This window comes from Trichosurus vulpecula, chromosome 3 (assembly GCF_011100635.1).
Source record: "Trichosurus vulpecula isolate mTriVul1 chromosome 3, mTriVul1.pri, whole genome shotgun sequence".
Classification (NCBI taxonomy): domain Eukaryota; kingdom Metazoa; phylum Chordata; class Mammalia; order Diprotodontia; family Phalangeridae; genus Trichosurus; species Trichosurus vulpecula.
In genome coordinates this window covers 253,249,775-253,277,212 of record NC_050575.1, presented here as the reverse complement: position 1 = coordinate 253,277,212, position 27,438 = coordinate 253,249,775, and the positions used below count along the sequence as shown (strand labels likewise).

Below are 27,438 nucleotides of genomic sequence, written 5' to 3'. Positions count from 1 at the left end.
CTTGGTCCAAGTATCACCTGGAATAATAAAGTCAATTTGCTTTTAGGATAAAAGAAAACAGTCTTTTCACAAAGCCATTTTCTTTGGCCTTGTTTTTGTCAGGTCTATTTCTTTTCATGCCCTGCATCTACTTGAACAATAGTCACAATGATTCTTCAGTATGATGTCAGCCACAAAGAATACAGTCAGCCATAAAAAAACCTGTTTTATCTTTATAAGTAGTTCCATCATGAATCAATGTTGTGTAGAACATTTTAGAAAAAATAGAAACTATGATGTTAAAAAGGTTTCGTATGTCTGGGAATGGGGATCTGGCTAATTTAAACCTCATAATAGATACCTAAATTCCACAGGGCACTATTTGTGGACATCATTGCCTGTAACATTTTACTCAGGAGAACAACAAAAATTTAGATTTGGAAAAATCCAAATCAATACTTATTTCACTACCACAGAACCAGCACAATGTACATAATCAAAAGCATGTTCCCTTTCTGTAACTGAAACATTTTAGAAGCAAAATAACAAATGTTGTTTATTTTAACCTAAATTCATCTTTTTTCAGGAGACTTTCGATGAAACATAAAGTTGAGTAGAGTTTATTTTACAACAAAAGTGAATCTCTCCTTAACCTAGTACACAATGGTCTGTCCCTTTTATTTAGAAACCAAGTTATGTCAAGCTCAGGATCCTGGAAATGTGAGAGAGTGGATTCAGTACTCGATTCTGCTTTGAAAACATTCAGACAGAGGGAATGAAACAGAGTTTGTTTTTGTTTTCCTTCTCCCTCAGTGGTTTCAGAGAAGAAACCCATGAATTGTCATAAGCCTTCTCCATCTTTCCTTTACATGGGGTGGGGAGGAACACATAGGGTTGAATGGAGGAGGGAGGAGGGTGGTGAAAAAAGAATAAAATGAAAAACACTCAGAGGAAAAGCAATTATAGGAGCATAAATCAGCACTGAAAATCCCTTAGAGGTAATCTAGTTATCTCTTCATTTTATAGATGAGGAATCTGAGGCCCAGACACTCATGCAAGGTCACAGAAGAAGCAAATGGCAAAACTAGAGTTTAAACTAGGGGTGGGTTTTGAAACAACATCTTTGACTTCCCATCCAATGTCCTTTCCACTGAAGCACGTTACTTTTGATAGAATCTTAGATTGTGGATTCATGGGAAAATAATACTTTGTCACTTTCATTCCACTCATATTTATATAAACTACAAACATGTTGAATGCAAAATGACCTTCTGTCTTAGGCTGTTAAGAGAATATGTTTGCTTTTCAATGTAATAGCAAATCTGTAACACAAATCTGTAAATCTGTTAATACAAAAAAGTTGTTTGATGACTTCAGTACTTCCGTGTAACTCACTGATACGGGTACTCCTTCCAAAAATGGAAATCACAACTTAGCCACTTCTCCTAGCTATGGCCTGATCCTATTAATCATTTCCCTTAATAAATTCACCACAGGGGGCATTCCCATTATGATGAGTTCCTTTTGGAGTTCTCTTGAATTTCATAGAGAGCAATGGACTAACGGAGATAATGTATATAAAATGCTTTGTAAACTTTAAAATGGCTATTTATATAGCTATCTGTGTGTGCATGCTGGTGTGCGTGTGTGCGTGCGTACGTGTGAGTGTGTGTATGTGATTTCCTGTTCTTTCTGTGATTGGTCCCTCTTTTTATTTTTTTTTTTCAGTCTCTCATTTTTCTATTAAGATAGCATGCACCATTTACTGAATAGTTTCTCATTGCAATTTAGTAAAGACTGAAAAGTGTTTGTTTTGAAGAAAATTTGACTTTCTTATAGTAAGTTAATCAAACAAAAACAAAAGCCAATGAAAAGAGAATTACAAGTTATGTTGTTTTTTTTTAATTAGGTTTTTGATGGAAAAGATAGTGCCTCACGCCCTCTGGGAGCCTTTTCTAAAAATGAACTGATGGGATTGATCCTCAATAGCACATCTAACCACTTGTGGATGGAATTCAATACAAATGGATCAGACACTGACCAAGGATTTCAGCTAACTTATACAAGTAAGTGGCATATATTGAATATTTTCTTAACTATTTCATCGTAGTGGTCCATACCTATGATGGTTAGTTGGCAGGATTAATAAAAAAATAAATAAAAAGAATTTGTTCCTGGTCTCAGGATTCATTTTGCAATTTCATTCTGCATTCAGTTGGATAGGAAGTAAATTAAAATATATTAATAAAAACAAATATTTGGGGCTTTTGCACACTGGGGAAGTATTAATGCATTAGGACTAGAATGTCTTATGCTGATAAAAGAGACTGAACAATATATGGGTATGGCTAGATTGAAAACTATCTGTAGATATTATATACTGACAAAGGCTTTTTGGAGGCTAAGAGCTTTGGTATAAATGTCTGGTTATCAGCAATAAAAGCCAAAATGACATTCCAAAATTTTCCAAGAAAAATCAGATTTGGGAAAAAACAAAACAAACTTTGTACAATATGGTAACAGTATTTCCACATTCTTTCCTTCAAAGGGGAGCTCTGTCAGAATTTTCAGATATTACTCATATGGATGATTAATTTACAGGACAGTGTTCAGTCATTTCATTGAAATATTCAAATTTTCCAAATGCTAGATGCTTAACTATTCTTAATTTTATAAAGCAGAATATATACAATTATTTTTAAATGTGTTCAATGGATAACAAAATATTAGAACTAAAATTATAAACTCTCTTATACAAATGAGTAACCTAAAATGCATTGAGGTTGAATAGTCTTCCCCTGTGTAGTCTCCCTGCCCCAAGAAGTCCCAGGGAACTTTATATCTACTTAAGTCATGAATCCAAAATAAGGCCTAGGCAAGCTCGAATCCCCTGAGGCATTTTTAAAAAATAAGGTCTGGGATTTCTTTGTGCATACCTGGAGAAGGGCTTCAGAGTGAACTGGGTTTAAGGTTTTGTGAAAGAGAAAGAAAGAAAGAGAGAGAGAGAAGAGAAAGAAAGAGAGAGAGAGAGAGAGAGAGAGAGAGAGAGAGAGAGAGAGAGAGAGAAAGAAATCTATCCAGTAAACCCCAAGTTAAGTGGGCAGCTTCTGGCCACCAAAATTTGCCTTCCTTTGGAGAGGAGAAGGAGGAGGAAGAGAGGGAGAGGGAGAGGACAAGCCGAGTTACCCAACTAGCTGAGTACCTTTTCAGGCAGCTTGGTCTACTCACAGGTTGTGTTTGTCCTTCATTTTCAAAGAGGACTATGACATCAGGGAAATGATGACATGACTTGCAGTTGACTTTGATTTGAGTGAGGGAGGGCTGTGCAAGGTCACCAGCCTCACTTTCTCCTTCAGAGTCATCTAGATCCAGTGACCAGATATTCATCAGGATGATTGGAGATGACCCAGGATGCAATGGGAAACCCTGACCCTTTTAGGCTAAAGCCGTTTCATGTACTCACTTGGAGTGAGAGAACAACCATTCAGTGAATAGGCCTCTTTAAGAAGTGAGTCAAAGGATGGCCCCTTTAATTAGAAGAAAAGGTAAAAAAAATCAAGCTGGGAGGGGAAGACCCTCAGGGTTGCTGTTCTGCTGTTCCAAAGAGAAACAGTTACCATTGACATTCACTCTAAGGCAGGAGGGCCCAAAATACAGTCATTAAGTGGAGTTTGGGCAGGAACCTATTGTGGTCCAATCTATGAGCTTCAGAATGAACTGGGTTTAAGGTTTTGTGGGAGACGGGGGGGGGGGGGGGGGGAAGGGAGGGAGGAAGGAAGGAAGGGCAGAAAGAGAAAGAAATCTAGCCAGTAAACCCCAAGTTAAGTGGGGAGCTTCTGGCCATCAAAATTTACCTTCCTTGGAGAGAAGGAGGAGAGGGGAGAGGACAGGCTGAGTTACCCAACTAGCTAGATGGGACCCACAATAGGTCCCTGCCCAAGCTCTACTTAATGGCTGTATTTTGGGCCCTCCTGCCTTAGAGTGAATGTCAATGGTAACTGTTTCTCTTTGGAACAGCAACCCTGAGGGTCTTCCCCTCCCAGCTTGATTTCTTTTTATCTTTTTTTTTTTCTAATTAAAGGGGCTATTCCTTGACTCACTACTTAAAGAGGCCTATTCACTAAATGGGCCTTAGCTCACCCTAAGTGAGGACATGAAAAGGCCTTAGCCTAAAAGGGCCAGGGTCTCCCATTGCATCCTGGGTCCTCTCCAGTTGTCCTGATGAATATGTGGTCACTGGATCCAGATGTCTCTGGAGGAGAGAAAGTGAGGCTGGTGACCTTGCACAGCCCTCCCTCATTCAAATCACAGTCAACTGCAATTCATGTCATCATTTCCCTGATGTCATAGTCCTCTTTGAGAATGAAGGACAAACACAGCAACAACCTGGAGAAGAATGATGGAGAAGGTACCATGACCATAAGGAGTCCTAAATGCTCACCAGACTCCTTAGCTCTTTTTAAGCACAGTTTTAGCCTAGAGAAAAGAAACAAACAAACACGGCCTACTGTTTCTTTGCTTTGGAGTTTATTAAATATGACAGTTGATGAGATAATCTCTTATGTAGCTCGAGAGCTCCTACTTGAGACAGAATCCTCATAATTTAAACAGAGGTCCTCAGCTTCCTGTTCCCTTTAAAATTCATTGGTATACCTTGTCATCATTGACCCTCCTTTCTATAGTTTCCCCTCATAACAATGAAGCACACATATCAGAATAATATCAACATTGTCTTTTTCTAGCTGGTATTAATAATAAACAGAAATTGTGAGCAACAGGAGAACTTTGTACTAGAACTTTGTACTTAACAAATGCCCTATTGGACAGTGAGAAGGAGGAGGCAGGTACCAAATTGTCAGTAACCCATTCTTCTAAATGGAAAGTCAGCAACTACTTATAGCTTAGAAATCAGAGGCAGTTATAGCCCTTGGAATTGTAGCAATGGCCCCACACCAGATACATAAACTCAATTTTCTATCTCTCAGTCTTTAATCTGCCTTTGTTTCTTGACTCACATCCCATACCAAAAGCAAAACTGACCGCATACCTGACACATATGAATCTCATTCAGACTTCCCTATGTTTGCTCATTTTTGACTCCTCAGAATTTTCTTCTCCTCTTCCTTCAAGATGAAGGAGAAGCCATTGGCTTTTTCTGGGGCAAGTTATATCTTTCATTGTTACTAGTAGTTCACTCATAGTTACAAAAGTCCTTACTTGTGCCCACAGAAAATGGTCTCCATATGTCTGACTACATATGTATATACCAAATACAGAAGATTAATTGGGGGGAGCACTACTAATTAGTGGAAGGTTAGAAAAAGCTTCATGTTGAAAGCTGAATTTGAGCTGAGCCTTGAATGAAACTGAAGATTCTAAGAGGCACAGGTTAGGAGGAAGGATATTCCAGGTATGGCAAAGCTAGTACAAAGGTTCTTGATAGCCTGATTCTACCTTGATAAACTAGGTAGAAATAAATTAATACCATGAAGAATAGGAGTGAAGGAGGGGGCAGTGTCTGTGAGGAGAAAATCATTACACTAAATGAAAATTAATATTTATTAAACCATAATTAATATTTATTAAACTGATGCAAGATGTCATAATGGAGAGAGTGCTAGATTCAGTGTCAGGAAGACCTGACTCAAGTCCCACATCAGACACATTTAATAACTGTATGATTGCACAAGTCATTTAACCTCCCTGATCCTCTGTATCCTCATCTGTAAAATCATATACATGTAATCTGAACCTCAGTAGGTCACCATCCAAATCCCATTCTCCACCTCTACTGCCCTTGTTTTATTCCTGTCTCCCCCAACCTTTTCACTCCAAAGTCCCAACCAAACAATATCCACCCCTTCCACTTTTCTTCTTTTCCTCTTTTCCTCTCCTACTCTTTCCATCTTCTAGTAATTCTTCCCTGATGACTCACACAGCATTCTTGACCATCCATTACAGTGCTGGCTGTACCTTTACTCTTTCCCCTTGGCTCACTAGCTGAGGCAAGGGAGTTGGAATACACTTTTTTCCCTATTGTTACTTCCAGGTTCACCCACACGTATTCAGTAAGCTCTCCTCCTTTGAGGTCCATACAGTCCATATCTTTCACTCAGTCAAAATAGTGTAGCTGTTGTCTCCAGATATCCAGGTTGCTTCTCTTCCCTCCTCAGTAAATTTGATATCCAGCTCATAGCATTTCCCTCCTCAAGTTGTTTTCATGTTAGGGAACTTCAACATATTACTGACTCTCCTTCAAACATCATGACCATTCAGTTCTTCATTCTACTCCCTTCTCATTACCCACTTCTCCACCTCATCTCAATCACACAAAGATAGTCATATTATAGATCTTGCCATCACCCACAAACATACCACCTCCATGTTTAAGAATTCTGAATTCCCCTTATCTGACTTTTGACCTCTCCCTCTGACTCTTCTTACCAAGCCCTACCCTATCCTCTTTTCTTGAGTCTCTGGCCTTATCCTATTACTGACTGTACCCTGTCAAGCCTCAGCCATGGACCTGCCACTTTTGATCCTATGCTGGTGAATGAACATGGAGAAAATTATGCAACCTTTCTAATTGGGTCCACTACAGCCTTATGTTATACAATCTCAAATGGGAATTCACTGATGCTAGGTAATCTTTGTACACCTCCCTTACCAACTCACTATCTCATTCTCTATAACTATTCTTCCAGACCTTCTCACGCCTCCTTAAACATCTCATGGCTTCACCTTCCTCCATCTCAAAGGCTGCTCCACATTTTATAGGAGGAAAAAAAAACAAACTAGGCATTCATTGTGGCCCTACTTCTTATCAGGAATATAACCCCTCTACCTATAACCCTCATTATGATCAGTTATTGGAGGAGCACTCTAGTGGAGGAACCCATTGTGAGGATGCTAGAGAAATATAACATAATATTTCATATTACTATTGAAAGATAGTATTATCTAGCAGATAGAAGGCTGGGCTTAGTCAAGAAAACATGGATTTGAGTCTTACCTATGATCAATCCAATGCGTTGGGGACCTTTATCTTTAATGATAGTAATAATGTTTCTAAAGTGTTTTAAGGATTATAAATCATTTTGCACATGTTATCTCATTTGATCTTCACAACAACCCTGTGAGGTAAGGATTATTATTATCCATATTTTATTGATGCAGGAACTGAGTTGAAGAAGTTAAGTGACTTTCCCAGGGTCACACACCTACTAAGTATCTGAGGCAGGATCTGTGTTTAGCTCTCCTTGACTCTAAGTCCAGGACTCTCCCTATTTTGCCACCTAGATGCATCCATTGGATACCTTGCTCATGACTGTTACTTTATTTCTAGTTAAACATTTCTTTATTGATGCTCTTTATACAACTCCTATGTCATTCCTAGTGCTTAATATGTTGCCATTTACTCATGTCTACCAAACATGTCTTTATTGTTCTTGGACGAGCCTCCATTTTAATTTAAATATGCATATACACATATATATATAGTTATATATGTGGGTATATAATATCTATGTGTATATGTAAATATGTTTGTATGTGTGTGTATGTAGAAGACCAAAACAAAGAAAGTTAATTAACTGGCATTATCATAAAATAATGAGCTAGGGTTTTGAAAATCAGACTTATTAATTTATAGTGACACCACATATTCACCCCAAATAGTAATCTAAAAGGTAGAATTACCAAGAACATAATCATCAAGACCAAACACGGTGTATCATCCAGTTTGAAAACTAAAACTGAACAAATTGATCTCAATGGGACCCTGAGAAATTAGCTGAGTAACAAATATGGGGGTGGGGGAGAGGTACAGGGTATTGAGTGAGGAGACCCAGCTATGGCATTAATTAACTACCTAACTTTGAGCTAGCCATTTTCCCTCTCTAAGTGTCAGCTTCCATATCTTTAAATAAAGGAAATGGACTCTGATCTCTAAGATCATTTCTAGTTCTAACATTCTGTGAAAGAGAGTTAATATTATCAAGGACCCTGTTTCATAATTCATCAGGGGCCAGGGCTGGAGGGAAGGGTGACATGTGTTTCCCTCACCTCTTCCATAACAATAACTATTAAGGCTATCTCCATCTTCATATGGAAAGATACAATAAATCAACAGATGCCCAAGTTTGCCTAAGAAAAAGTGGATTAGCTATGGTTTTTAGGTGGAATTTTCCAATCCCCAAATCATTTATTAAGCATCTCTAACTTGCAAAGCACTACACTAGGTACTCTGAATTCAAAACAAAATAAAACAAACAAACAAACATAACCTCCAAGAGGTTATGTTCTATTGGGAGATAGAATATGTAAACAGATAGGTATATACCAAGTGATTTGAGAAGGGAGAACACAATAACAACTAGGATTAGGAAGGGAACACATGAAGAAGGCAAGGAATTCTAAGAGGAAGAAGTACGTTCTCAAAACCTGTGGAAAGGCATAAAGACCAGTAATAAAATACCAAGTATGAGGAATGGCAAGTAAGACAGTTTGACTGGAACATAGAATACGTGAAAGGAAGTAATGTGAAGTAAGCCTGGACAGGTAAGCTAGGGGCAAAATACAAAGGGCTTTAAATGCCCAGCTGAGAAGTTGGTATTCTTAGGGACTAAGTGACATGATCAGACATGTTTTAGAAAGATTTTTTTGTAGCATTGTTGAGGATGTATTCAGTGAAGGAGAGACTACTAGACTCTGGGAACCCACTTAGGAGGTTGTTGCAATAGCCCAGCAGAGAAGTGATAGTGGTCATGTGAGTAAAACAGTCTAACTGATGGGATACATCTTGTGTAAGTAGACTTAAAGATTTGGAAGCTAATTAAGTATCAATTTATGTCTCTTTATTTCAAAATAAATGTTTAAATAAGAGCAGTTCAATTAGGAATTGATCTCTCTAAGCATTGAAAACATACTTGTGGTAAATGTAACAACAGTGCTGCTTGCAGCTACTATGGAGGTATAAGGTCAATAACACCAGCACATAGGAGGGCTGCTAGCACAAATTCTTTGATCTGCTTTTCTAAGGAAGGCAATTTTAAGGGGTTTACAATCTCATTTTGATTAAACATACATATATTATTCACTTAGTTCAGGGGAAAGAGTCAGCATCCTAAACTTCAGAGAAAACATAAATAGAAATTACAAGCAGAAATTATATAAACAGAGCAAATAACACAAATCAGCGGGCAAGGCTTACAACCATCTGTCTATAGCAATACATACCTAGTTACCAGAGAAAAGCACCAACATCTGGGTTTTCAAAGCCAAAGGGGGCTCTTTAACAGCTACCCAGAGTCTCGTCTGGCAAAATCACAGGAACACTGTTCCAATGAGTGAGCCCCCAAAGCAAAATGCTAACCTCGGAGTATATATACACTTCTTCAGGGTCAGAGGACATCACAATCATGTGACTCAAACTCATAATGGTAACTTAGGCTTTCTTGTGACTTAAACAGGTCATTAAAAACTCTTGATTCAGTCAAAGACTCTTGATTGAAATCAAAGGCACTTGATTGCCTTAGTGCCGAGAAGCATTCCAAAAGAAAAAAAATAGCAAAAAGTCCCACTTTGCTTGCCATTACAATAGATTAACTGCTTGGAGTTTAAAAAGTGAAAACACATACACACACACACACATACACACACATACACACACATACACACTGCTATAGAAACCTTTCCAGTAAAGTTGTTCATTTTATCAACTATTTCTTCAATACTTCAATGCAGCCATGATCCTGTTGATTTTAGAAACACTACAGAGAACCTGACAGTGTCCTTATACAAATATAGCAAAATAAAAGTGTTTCATCCACATGGGGTTGTCTAGTTCTGCCTCTAAAATTAAGCATCAGCTGATGGCCTGCAGTGGTTAGGATCCTTTCATTTTGTTTTGCATTAGTAAAGTTTGGGGGAGCAGGGTGAGTAGGAGAGAGGAAGGAGGATCTCTGATTGACAACTGATTTCATAGCAGATTACAGTACTTTTGGTGGAGAAGAAAATTAAAGCCTAGAGTAATGAACTTACTGCTGATGCCTTTTTGATTTCATTAATATGTTGACATACTTCAGACCATACCAATATTAAAATCCCTATTGTACATAAGAGAGTCTGGATGTTAAGTCTCACATTTAATGAACAATTTTAAACATATTCTGAACACTGAAACTGTCATACTTTAAAACAAGAGTTAGGAATATTGTAAGCATTAAATTTGTGCAGGACTGAAGACAATCAATTATCTCAAAATGATCTTTAAGGTGAAGAGTGTGGTAAGTGAGAAGCTAAAATTTGTGATTCCGTGCAATCATGGCTGAAGGAGAGATAATACTGCCAAAATAGAATGATATTATCTTTTTTTCCTGCTCAAATATGTTGGGAGTCACGCTGCATCTTTCTGATAAGCATTCTTTTAGTTCTTTAAGCAGAGAGACTATAGATTTATGCATACTACATGTTCATTTTACAATTAATTACTTTCTTACCTTTGACAGTTTAATTTCTGAGACCCTAGAATAGCCACAGTAGAGTTCTCCTTGATACTTTCTAGAAACCTGTTCTATGTTCAAGGCATTTACTTGTTTCCCAAACTATCAGGGGTATGATTTGTACCATTCATTGTATGGAAGGAAGAAGGCAGCATGGTGTCTTGCATAAAAGTTTTGGGGCCTGGAGTCAGGAAGCCCTAGGTTTTGGGGAGGTCTTTTGTTTGTTTGTTTTGTTTTTACACCAGGTATTCTCTACTGAGGAGGTCCACAAGGTCAGACCATAACAACAATGAAATAAATTGAATCAAGCAAAGTGCAATTGGTGCCTTGTCTGGTTTAGAACATTTCCACCTTTATGTCCTATCAGGTTTTAGGGAAAGCCATTCATTTGCTTTATGGCCATGGGATACAATAGTAAACAGGTAAGGATCTAGGTGCCACAGTGGTTAGACCACCTGTGGGGGGAGTCAAGAAGATGAGTTCAAATCCAGCCTCAGTTACTAATTAGATGTGTGACCCTGGACAAATCACTTAATCCTGTTGGCCTCAGTTTCCTCACCTGTAGAATGAGCAAAAAAAAGAAATGGCAAATCACTATAACATCTTTGCCAAGGAAAGCCCAAATGGGGTCATAAAGAGTCAGACATGACTGAAAAACAAAAAAAAGCACATACATGATTATTTGAGGAGAAGGGAGACAGCATGGGGGCTCAAGAATGACTTCTAGGAAAAAATGGAATGTGGGCTATGCTTAGTAGGAAACTGGAGACTTTCAATAGCAAGGTAAAGTAAGAGAACATTCCAGGGAAGGTAACAGTCTGTACAAAACACAAAAGTAGGTGATGGGGAGGCTAAGCATAGGGAAAGGATATATAGAGTGTGTGAAAAGTAGTAATGGGAAATAAGCCTGGAAAGACAATCTATATTGTCAAAGTTTGCTTGGGGCTTTGGTACTTTATCCTAATAGGAATTATTCCAGTTTCTTGAATAAAGGAGTGACACAGAGGTTTTAGGAAGATTTTTTTTTAACTGCGTAGGATGAATTGGAGAGGGGAGGCACTGAAAACAATAGGAGGTTATTAGAGTTCATTTGACATTTACATTAGCACTAAACAAACCAAAATCATTTTTCTTTTACAAAAAAAATTAGGGTGATAGCTAGACACAAGGTGTTATTTCAAAATCTCCTCATATTATATTATTATTTTTGATTAGTTAATAAAATTCATGAAGTAATGTTATTTTATTTTAATAACTATTATGCTAATTATGTTAAAATGTGATTTTTTCCCATTCATAGACAAACTAAAAATCATTTTATAGAGATATTTAAAATAATAGTGGGTTTTTTTTCTTGGATTCTTTCTTTACAGGAATACTGTTTGGATTCTTTTCCTTTTAGATAGTTCTTTAGAGAACTCTGCATTTTGCTTTTAGTCACAAGTCTTTGAAAAGGAACTCTCACAGAGTTAAGGAGGTCTTGTTTAAAATAAAAAGCGAAGTTTGGCTATTTTGTTTAAAAATGCACATACTTGTATTTTTCCTGATTGTTTAGACTTATTCTGAAAAGCTTTCCATTTATAATCATTCAGAGGCATATCAGCAAAAGTAAAAGTAAGATGAAACAAAACCATGATTTAGAGCACTGGCAGGATATATATTTGTATGAATGAGAAAGTTTTCAGAGCTTGTGTAGTTTCATCTTTACTTCCTAGTCCCCCTCCCCAACCCTAATTAAAAGCTCACTTGCTGAGTTTCCTGCCCTGGTAGTACAACAAGTATGGTACCACCTCAGGCATCCCCCTAGCTAGACTTGCCTCCACTTTTCTCTCACAGCAACAAGACTTAGTATCCTCCAGCAGAGAGTTGTTAATCTGTTGCATTACACACAAGGCTTGAATTAATTTGTCAAGGTGCTTAACCTTTGAAATGACCTTCTGTGAAAAAAGGACAATTTTGCTGAAATCCATGAAGAGTCATGGAGAATATGACTCTATTAAAATATTATTTTAATAATACCTGTCATATTTACACAATTTTAAGATGCTTTTGTAATGCCATAAAGGTGATAAAGGTGGTAGAATTATTAACCCTATTTTACAGATAAAGAAACTGAGGCTTACAAAGATTAAATTAATTGCCTCCAAGTCGCACAGCCACAAGTGTGAGAGCCAGGAAATGATTCTCAATCTAGGTAGGCCCAACATTGTTTTTCTCCTAAATATTTTAGGCTTTCATCTTCCATAGTCAGGATATTACAATAGCTTCCCAACTGGTCTCTCTGCCTCAGGTCTCTCCTCTCTTCTAAGGCATCCTCCATAAGGCTGCCAATATACCTGAAACATGGGTCCGACCTTGTCAGTGCCTTGCTCAGAAGCTCCAGTAGTTCTCTGTTGCCTCCCAGATCAAATATAAATCTCCTGATTTGGTATTCAAAGCCCTTAGTGTGTAGTGCCAGTTTACCTTCCTAGGCTGAATACTCTTTATTTTACAGATAACAAAGTGGTCACCTAGCCACCAAGTGACACAGCAAGAATTTGGATACAGGTCTCATGGCTCTCTCTCCAAGAGTCTTTCCTACACATTCTGTTACCTATAATATTAATATCCTATAATAATAATAATAATGATAATTTAATCACCATGTTTCCCCTCACCCATAAACTCCCCAGAAATATAGCCCATATTCTATGTACTTTGTAGGTCAGAATCCTTACCAAATTATGATTAATAAGCCTTCACTTATAAATTTAATAGAGCACACAGTTCAAAAGAAAGGCATTTTGACCAATATAGAAACCTGTTTTTACATGATTACATATATGTACATAACTATATATATGTGTATATATATATATATGTGTATATATATATATATATCAAATTGCCTACTCTCTTAGGGAGGTGGGAGGGAAGGAGAAAGAGGGAGAAAATTTGGAACACAATTTTTTGAATGAACATTAAAAATTGTCTTTACATGTAATTGGAAAAAATACTATTTAAAAAGGCATTCACTGAAGTAGCATAATAATACAAGTGATAGAATTCTCCTCTCTATAAACATTGAAGCTTGTTCTCCTGCTGATACACACACTTTCAGCAGAAAGAATGAACTCACATAGAAGGTATGAAAATAAAAATCCCTGTGAACTGCTAAAATAGAAGAAACCCGAGGTCCAAAAGGGGGGCCTGGAATGAACCAGAGTCCAATCATAACTTACAAAGATTATAACTGCATCTGTTGCCTGAGAAAAAGTAGCTTGCAAAGTGGAGCAGTGGAACAATGTTCACTTCTGCTCAGAAGGGAATAGGAAAGGGTGAGGTATTTATACATAAGTCAGGTGGGAAGTGGGCATCTAGGGAGAGGATATCTGCAAATGAGATAAATCAGAAAGCAGAGGATTGCTGCTCTTAGGAACTAAGATGTCTATTATCCCTTAGATATGTCAGAAACCAAGATGTTTGCTTTTCTCTCTGAGCTGGTCAAGCAAAGCTGTTTTCAGAAGCTGCAGGCATCTCTGAGTTCAACTAAAGTTTACTTCACAAAGGATCACTGGTATGTTAAGCAGCCCTGGGCATCAGAAATCCTTCTGATTGGCTAGTTGTTATGCTACTCCATTGTCTGGTTCCCCTGTGAAAAAGGGAAGCTCTAGAATATTTGATCAGTTAGTACAAGCATTACAGAGCCCATATTCACAGAGGCTTATATGTGGAGCCACATGAGGCATATATATGGCTTTTCAAAAGCAATTTTATTGTTTTGCATATCACTTTTATCCTAAGAACAACCTTACAAAGTAGTTAAGGATGGGTAATTTCCTCAACCTTAAACATGAGAAAGTAGAGTGACTTACTTGAGGACACCAACTAGAGTTAGTCAGGTCTTCTAACTTTTTAAAAAATTTTTATTTATTTCATTTTTTTAATTTATGGAATAAAACAAACATTTCCATAATATAGTATAATTTTTAAAAGATGATTGCAAATGAAACTGCAAATCTATTATGTACAGCTTGCTATCCTTTTAAATATATAATAAAATTATCATATAAATCTCTTTTATTTTCTTTTTTTCCTTCCCTTTCCCCATCCTAGAGTTGGCTACCATTAGAAACAAATATGTATATATGTATAAAATCATTCTATACATACTTTTATCAGTTATTTCTCTGGATGCAGATAGCATCTTCATATATCTTTTGTAGTTAATTTGGGTATTTATAATAATCAAAATGATTTATTCACTCAGAGTTGTTCTTAAAACAATATTATTGTTACAGTATACAACATTCTCTTGGTTCTGCTCGTTTCACTCTTCATTATCTCATGCAAATCTTTCCATGTTTTTCTAAGACCATTGAGCTCCTCATTTCTTAAAGCACAGTAGTATTCTGTCACAGTAATACTAATTTTTTTTTCTTTCTTTCTTTTTTTTGGAGGGGGGAAGGCAGGGCAATTGGGGTTAAGTGACTTGCCCAAGGTCACACAGCTAGTAAGTGTGTCAAGTATCTGAGGCTGCATTTGAACTCAGGTCCTCCAGACTCCAGAGCCGGTACTCTACTCACTGTGCCACCTAGCTGCCCCAATACTAATTTTTAATGCATTTCTCTTTCCACTCTAACAAATGGCATTTTATTAATGCAAAGAGCAATACGGATTATTCAAATGGTGTTCACTTACAGGGAAGATCCTTGATATCCTTCGGTCTTGGTGATGGATTGTTGCAATCTTGAGTGGCACACCTACAGAAGCTTTCTATCTTAAAAAAAATCATTTCTTATGGCTTGCCATGCTCATAAGCCATTATTTTATAACTCCTCTTTTCATTGCAAATTTCCTAAAAGGATAGTCAGAATTCTCTAATTCTACTCTCTTACCACTCATCCACTCCTCAACTCTTCAATCTCAGAAGAAAAGAAAAAAAAGCTAGGTATATATGTATTTCTCTAACTATGACTAATGTGGTTTCTGCCTTTTGCCCCAACAATGAAGTCTCTCTGGGAACAGCTGAATGTAGCTTATTGCTAGATCTCCCGCATGAACCATTGCTTGCCCCCTAAAAGCAACAAGTTGCATAAAGTGTATTTATAACAAAATATATAAGGAATAGAAGTGAACAGGTAGGAAGTCACAAACGTCCCAATAACAATAGAAGCCTCAATAGTGTGAATGAACACAGGAACTTGAATAAAGTCAATGTTTATGTTTCATTTTGTGGCCCTCTTCCCCTAGAGTCTTGGCACATGCATGGCTGATATGTATTGCAGATCTGGTGATAAAAATGATAGTTCACTAGGACTTTGAGTTTTACTAAGAGTTTTCTCTGCATTATATCATTTGATCCTCACAAGAAACAAATGGGGAAGATTCTATTACGTCTTTCCCCTTTTGAAGAGGAAGAAACTGAAATAAAAGATTTGCCTTGGGTTGCACAACTAATAAATGGGCAGGATTTAAACCCAGATCTTCCTAATTCCAAATCCATCCTCTCTTTCTACTGCAGCATTCTGCCTCTTCAATAATAATATATGCTTTGAATATCTCATAGGATTATTGTAAACTCTAATCCATTAATATATGAAAAAAAATTTATATACCATAAAATATTATATAAATGTATAATGTGATTTATGTTGTTTTCTGTCATTAGTTATCATGAATAATTATGTTGTAGTAGAAGTACCTTCCGCTTGGAGTCAGGAGAAAACTGGTTTTAAATACCAGTTCTGATTCTGAGTTGCTGTGTAACGTTCAGTGAGTCATTCACCCTCTCCAAGTTTCAATTTGTTTATCTGTAAAATGGGAATGAAAATGCTTTCCCAGGATTGCTTTGGTGAAAATGTTTTTGTACACCTTAAAATGCTTATAAATATGAACTGCCACGTGGCAAGTAGATAGTTGATTAAGAAACCAAGCCAGGTGGAGGTGATTAAAGCCAGAAGGGAGTTTTAGAGATCATCCAGAAATCAGTTATATCTTTAAATTAGGTGGAGAATTTTTGGTGAGAAACTCCTTTCCAAATAAATCTACAGATAAGATTATCATGAACGATAAATTAGTGACCTTTTTTTTTGAACCATTGGGTAAAGACCATCCCTAGTTCTCTAGATTGCTCCTTAGCCAGCCAAAAGGCTGTACTAATTAATAAGTCAGTACTAATCAGGCTTACAGCTTTTCCAGGTTAGATGGAATCAGCTAGATCTTATGTTGTTTCAGCCTTCATTGAGGAGGCATAGTTCAGAGTTTTCTAATCAATTCAATGGATATAATTTGGCAGAAAGGGCAGTAGGAGATGCCTTTGCTTTTGCCATAGACAAAGAGTAGGATTATTAAAAAAATAAAAAAAAACTATTCTGCAACTGAGCAGATTTCTGTCTTTGAAGAGTGACTGTCATGTATGGCTTGAATCCTGATGCTTTAAGAAGTTGGTACGTACGCTGTTAGTTATTAGAAATTTTGAAAGGGAAAAATGAAGATCAGTTAGACGCAAAGTTTAAAAGTTAAATTCAGATTCAAAATCAAAAATTGGGTTGAATTGGGGTCAAGTTAAATACATATTGCAGATGCTGCAGAGCTTCATAGGGAAGAATTTTGAAACTCATTCGTATTCAGTGACTTAGACACATAGGAATCCAGTGGCTTTGCCTTAGGCCACTTTAAGCACCTGAGCAAAATGAAAACGATGAATAGAAGCTACCTACTGTGTCTTTCAATAATTATGTTGTAAGACTTATTGAGTCTGAAACTGGTCAGAAATACAACATAACACAACATAACACAACTATGGGTTAGGGGAAATATAAGTGACAGAATATACTAGGAAATAACTTGCTAGTTTGAATCAGGTTTTTTAAATTTTTTTTTATTTTACTAAAACACATTTTAGACCTATTTCATAGAGACTAGTTTCTGCTACAAATCTAAATGAAAAATAAGAGGGTGGAGAAAGAATTCAATTTTCCTTTTTCCCAGAAGTTTGAAGAATGGAGTATTGATATTTCAATATTTTAGACATTTGTTATGTTCCCATGAGCAAAGCAATGTTTAATAAAATTACTGTTTATAAGTGCTACAGGTGGATCACCAGTTTTCAGAGCTGTAAGGGTAAAATAAAGATATGCAACTGCTAAGGTAAGGACAATTATTTAATATTTTAATGATTCAGAAATCTTTAGGATAACTCTATATTATCAGCATGAATATCATTTCAATGCAACAAACATTTGAAGCACCTATGTACAAGGTTAAAGGCTTTTATTCTTGTTTAGTTGTGTGTGACTCTTCATGACTCCATTTAGGGTTTTCTTGGCAAAGATACTGAAGTGGCTTGCCACTTCCTTCTCCAGCTCATTTTTACAGATGAGGAAACTGAAGCAAATAGGGTGAAGTGACTTGCCCAGGGCAACACAACTAGTAAGTATTTGAGGTTGGATTTGAACTCAGGGCGTCCTGACCAAGGCTTAGCACTCCATCAGCCAGGCAGTATAGAATTCAGCCACAAAATGGAATCAATGGTTCACTCATTTCCCACAGTTAACTACTTGCTGTCCTGATCCCCTCAATTCCCTCAGGCATGACTAAATTAGGTGACAGATTAAATAAATAACTGTTTCACCTTCCTAAAAAAGAAAAGAGAGATTTTACTTATCCAAAGGCAAACCTAAAGCCACTACTGCATTGTAGAAGTGACTGTGAGTCTTCCATTTTGAATCTCTCAATTACCTTTTGGGACATCTTCTGGGGTTTGCCATTTCCCAGGATATTCTCTCACCCCACTCCCTGGGTGCTTAGGATGCTTGTTGGGTAACTGTAGGTCTCCCTACTACCTTGTCTCACCCCAGAAGTTCTTCCTTTGGCTCTGCAATATTCTCTGTATTATTCCACCCTGCCCAGTCTACACCCTACTAAAAAACAAATCAAGACCGAGGCAGCATTTGAACTCATTTCATCTGACTCCAAATCCAGTCCTTTTCCCCCTATAGCATACTACCTTCTGTAGGACTTTGGTGTAGAGCAATCAGTCTGATTATTATTCGTTAGTAGAAGCCAATAAACAAAAACCATAAAAGACTATCATTCATTTAATAATGGTGTAGATATTCGGGTCATGATTCTAAATTAGGCTCCAATCAATCCCAAATATGTCATCCTTATAATACAGACTAAAGTTACTATGAGGTTTCTATACATGCGTTCTAGAGTTCCATCTAACTCCACAATTCAAGTTTGGGTAAGTAGCAACAGGGTTTGATTTTAAAGGTTCTGAAAATTTCCTTCTTAACTAAACAAAAACATTTCTAACAACTTTCTTATTCCTGAAGTTGCATAATTAGAGATCCATTTACTTAGCTTAAGATTTTCTTTTCCTTTAAAATGTAAATATCCTGAGGAGATTATAACAAAGTGGAAAAACACTTTATTTCAACTCAAAAGACCTGGTTCAAATCCAAGTTCTGCTGTTCTTCACTTGTGTGACTTAGTCAAGTCCATTTCCCAATTTTTTCTCATCTGATCATTCCAACTTCTTATAGCCAAGACCATGTCCAGGAAGTACTTAATCCAATCAATTTGGAGACATCCATTCTGAGGCCCAGGCGTTTAAAAATCTTTATTACCTGTCCCCTTCCTATCTTTCCAGTCTTCTTTCATATTTTCCCCTTCACATACTCTATGATACAATGACTCTGGCCTTCTTGTTCTTCTTCACACAAGATACACCTTCTCTTAACTTCATACATTTTCATTGGCTGCCCCTTATGACTGAATCCCTCCCCCCGCCCCCTTTTTTTGTTGCTGCGTTCTTGCTTCCCTGGCTTTCTTTAAGTGTCAGAAAAAAATCCGACCTTCTGAATAAACCCTTTCCTCACCCCACCCACACCCGCTCCTTGGTGATAGTGCCTTCCCTCAGATTATCTCCAATTTATCCTGTATGTGTCTTCTTTCTATATAATTCTTTGCATGTTATCTCCCTAGCAGGGACTTTTGTTATTGTTGTTTTCTTTTTGCCTTTCCTTGTATCCCAGGCACTTAACACAGTGCCTGGCATGTAATAGGTGCTTAATAAATATTTATGACTTAACTATCCTGATGATTAGCCCAGATCCCCATATAATGCTTCTGCTGATCCACCTCCATCATATCCTTCCTATCCGTTTCTATTATTGGAAGTATACAGCTCCCTTCCACCTCTCCCTATTCCTTAGGGAATTATAATCAAATCAGTACTGCCACTGATACTGGAAAAACTATGTCAGTCAACTACTCAGTGATTTTACTTACCATCTTTATGACTTCTAAGATTTCAGACTAAAGTACCCTTCCCTGGGCTTTCTACTCTCCTATATGTGTTGTTAGATTTTGTATTCATAACCCCAGTGCTTGACCAACAGTAAATACTGAATAGATGTTTTAATTAATTGATTTATAATGCTGTCACCTTAGTCATTTATATTGGTATACAAATGCATTTATGCAATTCTTTGTTGAGAATAGGGTTTAATAAGGAGGAAAATATAACAGGCATGAAAAGATAATGCCCAAACAAGGGATAGAGTGGGCATCATTGAAAGAATCAGAGTCTACTAAGAAAAACTACTTCACAATATTTCCTGACCAAAAAGAGTAGAGAAACTTCTCAAAATGCCTATATTTCAACCTTTGTAATTTTGCATCATACTACTTTGTTTTAAAGAAAGATCCACATGCTAACTCAAATATAAGAGATTAAAAAAAAAAAACTTCTGGTACCAATAAATTAGAGAGTATTAATACCACCTTTGAAATATGTATCTCAATTCATAAGAATAGAAAAAGGATGAGAGCCATTAATCACTCAATAATATATTATTAATTTTAGCTATAAAAATAAAATAATAATTTGATGAAATAATATTGATATGGAAGAAAATCCCTTTTCAGAGGCAGTTTTAATTAGATCTAATAATTTCAATAGTCAAGCTAGAAGTTATGTTTCTATTGCTATAAGAAAAAAAAGAAAAGAATAAAATTCTTCCACTGAAACCTGGCCTGCATATACTATCTTCTCAAATCATATTTCAGTGTTAGCATCAACAAGAGCGGAGGTGTATCTAATCCGTTCTGCTCTGCAGATTTTATCATAATCATAGAAAGGAAAGAGAATTAAGAGATGACTAGCCTTCAGTCACACAGGGATTTGTGCCTTTTTCTCTACCTATATTTAAATGTCTATATTAAAATGTAAGAGGCAGTATCCTGGTTAGGAAGTGTTAAGTTAGGAAGTAAGGAAGACCTGGGTTTAAATCCTACCTCTAATGCAAACTCAATGTTTGGCATGCTCCTAAATAAAGTATGGGAGAGAAGAGGTATTAGGCTACTTTTCAAACTGAGCATCTACAGAGCCCTTGTGCTGACCTCACTGTTGTAGGTCTGTAAAACCTGGACAGTTGACTCACACCATGACAAAAAATGGAATGCTTTCATTGAATTGTCTTAGGGAGATTCTGAAGATTATTTAGCAAGATAAAGTACCAGATACTGAGGTCTTCTCTTGAGCTGAACAACCAAGCATTCAAACTCTATTGCAGAGAGCGCAACTCTGATGGGCTGGCCACATAGCCTGAATGCCACACCCATGCTTAACTAAAATAATATTCTTCAGAGAACTCACACAAGGCAGTATTCACAAGATATTAGGAGTGGTACAAGAACATTCTCAAGGTCTCTCTGAAGAACTTTAGTATCAATTGTGAGATGTGGAGATGCTGCTGCAGGACAGCCCAGCATGGTATGCCTGCATCAAATAAGGTGCCGTGCTCCAGGAGCAAAGTAAAATTATGGTAGCTCAAAGAAAACACAAGATGTACAAATCTAGAGATATCTCTATCCCACCTGTTCAAATGGACTATTTGTGGCTGACTTATGGTAGAGCCTTCTGAGCTTATATTGGATTGATCAGCCACAATTGAACATAGTGTACCTTGACACCAACATTATGATGTCATTAGTACTCTTCCAGTACAGAAATATGAACAACAGTTGTGTTCCTGGACAAGTCATTTTACCTCCCTTTGCCTCAAGGCAACTCCTTAAGACATATCTGCAAATCATGGCTGTGCTGAGATCTACTCTGCATTCTTAGAAGTAATCCCCCCACATGGAGAAAATAACAGTTCCTTCCTGTATCTGTATATGTTAAAAATCCATGAGTGATAATGAAAAAGACAATGTTCAGAAATATTCCAAGTGGGATTTAATTAAAATACAATTGACTGTGATTTGCTATATATATTTCATCACATTTTGGGGGATTTAAACATTCTGAATGTGACCTCACATTTCTTGGCTATAATGAATTGTTTGATATATAGATTAATGTGAATTCATTTTACATTTTTATAATAGTCATGAATGCATATCCTAAATTCTGGCTTAAGGAATATGTTATGTAAAGAAATAAATTAATAGCACCTCAGGCAAAAAAAAAGTCAGAATGACTTGGTCAAGGTATAAATAGATAAATCAAGAGTTTTGCTTCACTATGAAAGACATACTTTTCAAAGACAAAGGGTACATTAGGGGAGGTATTTCAAGGATAACATTAAATCACAAATGTATAGGAGTGAGATTGATTTAGGGTGAAGTCCAGAAAGACAAGATTGAAACTTTACATAACTGGGAAAAACATAGAAGTATGATAGAATTAATTGGATGCATGTGGCAAAAACTATTGTTGGTACATAATTTTACAAAACAGAAAGATATGCCATTAAAGCAGCAAAATATAGAGTAGTTAATAACATTGGTTTGGAACGTACTAATGATGAAAAAGCCAAGACCATTGGAGATTAGAGATGAACTTAAAAGAAAACAAAAGAAACAAATAAAACCATTTTAATTCAAGAAGGAAATTGGTGGATCATGGAAAAGTATTTTGTTTGTGAAAACTATGTACACAAAAAGTCTGTATATGAATGGGACATTTAAAATAAAATATAATGCTACAACTAAGGAAACAGGAATCAGAAATATGAGAAAAGGATTTAAGGCATATATGTAAGGAAAAGAATGAAGACAGGTAAGAAAAGTAACCTGAGGTATGGGGGCATAATATAATTCCATATTTCTTTTTTAATTTTTTTTTAAATTTTAGACAAATACTAAAACTTAAATACATAATAAGAAAATAAAAAGAAGCATTATAAACTTAAGTATTAAAGTTAAATATAAAATAAGAAAGGAAAAAAAACATGTCACGTGTACAGCAGAACAGAGGAGAGGATTCAAAATATATAGCAATACTTACCATTTCAAGAAAGCCTATATACTAAATACTGTGTTGAGTTGAAAGCTGTCCATCTTTTCTTTGCTTCTTTGTAGGTTTTCATTTGTTCTCTGTTGTACACTTGTTACTTTATTCTTTTTTTCCCATTTCCTCCCCCCTACCCACCACCCCAAGGCTACAATTGAGCATGGATCTATTTATATATAGGTATTGATATATACATACATGTATACATATGTACACATGCATACATACATGTATAAACATATACTTTCCCTAAGAGATTCTTCTCCTAATCTTCTTTCTATGTTTGTGCATAGCTCATTTTTCCTATTTCTCCTAACTCCTCTCCTTTACTACCTTGCCCTCCTATTACTTAATCTACCCCCACTCTAGCAATCCCTCCCTTATCTTCCCATTCCCCTAAATCGAAACACCTTTTTGTACACCCCTTTGACCTATTCTGTCCCCCTCCCTTCTAAAGATATGTCCTTTATCCTCTCCCCTCTCCCTAACCCCTTAGAGTTTTATTTCTTTTCAAATTTAGAAGACTTTTATACTCTTCTAGATGTATGTGTATTTTCCCCTCTTAAACCCATTTCAAATGAAAGTAGGTTTCCAGAACTAACAGCCCCCAACCCCCATCTAATTCTTCTGCATTGGTTTTTCCTTTTGCACCTCATTTGTATAAGATAATTACTCTTTTAGCTGTTCTTGAACAATTTTACTGTTCATATCATTTCATATCATAGTCAGGTCTACCCCAGTCTTCATATAAGCTACTGTAACAACATGCCCCCTAGCACACCCATGATGGCCTGCTAGCACAGGTTCCTTGATCTGCTTTTAAAGGAAAAATAGCTTTTAAAGAGGTTAGTAATTTAATTAAACATATGTATAATTCACTTAGTTCAGGGGAGAGATCAGCACCCTAAACATAAAGAAAATACAAGCAGAAAAATTATAAGCAGAGAAATTAGCACAGATCGACAGACAGGGTTTCCAACAGTCTGAACAAAATAATAGATACATAGTCACCAGACAGGGTGCACCAACATCTGGGTTCTCAAAGCCAGAGGGCTCCTTAACAACTACCCAGAGTCTCATTTGGCCAAATCACACAAACACTCTGCCCATGAGTGAGCCCTGAAGCAAAATGCTAACCTCAGAATATATGTGTGTGTGTGTGTGTGTGTGTGTGTGTGTGTGTGTGTATACTTTTCAGAGCCAGAAGGCATCACAGCCTTCCTGCTTCAGTGCCTAATTACCAAAAGGTGTGAAAGCCTTCCTACAAGCAAGCCTCCCCATAAGCAAGCTTCTCCTTTAAGCAAGTTCCTCCCCCAATGGGCTCCATGTGACTCAAGATGTATCACAGCTGTGAGCTGAACACATGTGGTCACATTAACCTATTAATGGATGGGGAAAATCTTCCTATTCCATTAATATGATAGCTACCTAATTACTAGTAACAATCTTAGAAATAGGTTTTACATTTTCCATATATAAAGGTAAACATTCTATCCTTATCAAGTTCCTTGTAATTGGTCATTAGTATGCATTATTTTATATTTCTCTTGGCTCTTGTATGTCAAATCTTCTGTTGAGTTCAGGGTTTTGTTTGTTTTTTTACAGAGTGCTGAAAGTCTGACAGTTGATCAAATGTCCATTTTTTCCATTCAAAATTGTGCTTAGCTTTGCTGGATATGACATTTTTGGCTGGAGGTCCAGTTCTTTTGCTCTTCTGTATATATAGTGCTCCAAGACCTGCGATCTTTTAGTATTGCCAATACTAGGTCTTCTGTGATTCTAATTATGGTACCGTCATATGTAAATTGTATTTTTTTCTTGTTGCTCACAATATTTTGTCCTCGATTTGGGGATTTTGGAGTTCAACTATAATATCTCTGTGAGTTTTCCTTGTAGGATCTCTTTCAGATGGTGATCAGTGGATTTTTTTTGTATTCCTACTTTCCCCTCATGTTCTAATGATTCAGGACCATTTTCTTTAATTATTTCTTGTATTATTGTATCAGGATTCTTTTTTTGATCACAACTTTCAGGTGGTCCAATTATTCTTATGTTTTCTCTTCTTGATCTGTTCTCTAGATCTGTTGTTTTTCTTATGAGATGTTTCACATTCTCTTCTATTTTTTCATTCTTTATGTGTATACATAGATATAGATATGAATATTTTATTTCTTCATCTCTTATAACTTCACTGGCTTCCCTTGCCCAATTCTGATTTTCAAGGAGTCATTTTCTTCCTTAAGATTCTGGATCTCCTTTTCTAATTGGTTGACTTTCTTCTCATAATCTTGTTTTTCTTGTAGTATGCATATTTTTCTTTTTAGTTTTTCCCTACACCCTCTCATTTGATTTTTAAAATCTTTTTTAAGTTCTTCAATGAATTCCTTTTGGGCAGGTGACCATTTGACGTTACTCTTCGCGGTAGAAAAGGATTTCTTTGCTTCGGTATCCTCCTCTGAAGATAAATCCCGGTCTCCTTCATCCCCACAATAGTTCTGTATGGTTGGATTCTTTCTCCTTTGCCTGTGCATTTTTTGTAATAATTTAGTTTTTATAATCACCTCTAGTGCTGGGATATGGGTGATGTTGTTTCTGATCCTCCTCAGTTTTTTCCTCTGACCTAGAACTTAAACCAAGGCCTCCAGCCTCCTGAAGCACTTACCAGTCATGTGCTGGTTCCTTCTCACAGCACAGCTGGGTCTAGCATTCCTTGTCAGAAGAGGTTCCCTAGATCTTCCCCAGCTCAGACACCGGACTCCTCTCACAGTCCCAGGGGTAAAAGTTCCTGTGGCAGCCAAGGCAGCCTCCCAACCCAGCTAACCCCAGGGTTTTACAGCTTGCTGTTTACAGCAGCTTGCTGCTTGTTGTTAAAGAGGACCCTAGCCTGGAGGTATTTACTCTTCAAAGGGAGGAAATTTAGTTGCGGGATTTTTCTTCAGGTCTTCTCAGATTGTACCAAGAGGACCCCTGTTCTGCCCCTACTCTTATTTGTTTTCATGGCTCTATGTTCTCCCAGAGTCTCTATTTTATCTCTTGTGGAAGAAAATCTTGAGAACTTGAAATTTTCTAACCTACTCTGCCATCTTCCCAGAATCCTCTCAATTACATATCTCTTTATGGAATCTTTTATATAGGTAAATCGGGAGTGTATTCACTACAGTTAGTTTTTGGAACCTTTAGAGCATAGCCTGGTTGATGATATCTTTATTACTATAAATATAAATTTTGAAATTAAATGTATTCAGTGAACTATAACAACAAACACAATATGACATGTGCATAGTTTTTTAAAGTTTGCAAAGTACTTTAATACATTGTTTAATTTGAATATAGGTGAATGTACACAGAAATATCTATATCATATAGGTAGTCACATGTTTATACATATATATGTTTTATGGGTTTTGATATGTTAAGCATAGATCAGCTTTTCTGGTCCCAAGTGTTTATAGGGTCCTTTTTTTCTACTCAAAGAAAAGAAACCATACTTTTAAAGCATCTTTCTCAAAAATATTTTATTAACCTTTTATGTTATAAAAGTTTAGGTGGCTAATAAATGTACATATCTCTCTCTGTAAAGACATATATATGTAGCACAAGTATCTATGATCATACTATGTAATCCTTTTACTGATATAATGTGCCACCTCCTCACATTTCAGCAGAAATATTTTCTACTAGTAGGTCAATGTATTTTCTTTTATCCTGGTTATGAATATTCTATTAGATTATAATTCCTTGTATTCTATATTTGTTCAGACAATTCTGAAAAATACATGTTTTCCTGTCATCTATCAGAAAAGAGAGTCTCCAGAATCCTGATCTGTAGGCCATATTTTTTACAACAGATTTACTTACCAGCAGAAATATCACTGAGGCAAAAGATTCTCTAGAAACTTTAGATTGTCTCAGTCCTTTGAATATCTCATGGGCAATGAATATTTGTGTTATTAAATATGTTACTGGCCTTTTACAAAGAAGGTAACATAAAACACCTTTTCCATCAATGTCAAAAAAAAATGCTGCAAACCCAGGTATGACAAGTTCATTGTCAGCATAAATACAAACTAGCCTTTAACATTACTTGCAGATTATGTGCTTCATACACGAGTGTTTTAAACAGAAACTTTAAAGTTTTTATCTGTAGTTGCATAGTGTGTTTTCACAACAATAAAGAAAAATAACTTGCGTGACTCTTAATGGGATGATAAAATCCTGGAGATCTAAAAGCATCATGTAGAAATCTCTTGTCACTGAAGGAAGAGGCTAACAGATTGCCCTTCAACTGATTCAAGGTGAAGATACCATACAAACTGGTTCATAAATCCTTATTCCATTTCTTGGAGGGAGGGTAGTACAAAGTATCATTATGACCTTCCTTATAAAGAAGAAAAATGACCCCAGGTAAAGCTAATTGATTTATTCAGTGTCCGGAAGCAAATTAGTGATGGTGATAAGAGAGTTATCTAAATCTCTTGATTTCTAATTGAAAGTTTCATCTACTCAGCTGCCTCAATCATACCAACTTGAGCAGAAAAGATAAAATATGCCAACATTCATTAGTTTAAAAAGAATTGAAGGAAAATATAGAACAAGAAAGCAACCTTTCAAATTTTTGACTGATTTGATATCTTTATAAACATGTTAATGATGATTTTGAGGTAGCTG

At 36.4% G+C, this 27,438-nt stretch overlaps 1 protein-coding gene across 1 annotated transcript in view; it reads left to right on the top strand.

The window, feature by feature from the left end:
* Window positions 1-27,438, top strand: part of LOC118843733 (CUB and sushi domain-containing protein 1-like) — a 2,679,416-nt gene that overhangs the window by 2,111,740 nt on the left and 540,238 nt on the right. Inside the window, 1 exon segment of the mRNA XM_036751485.1 lies at window positions 1,889-2,045. Coding sequence (XP_036607380.1) covers window positions 1,889-2,045 — 157 coding nt within the window.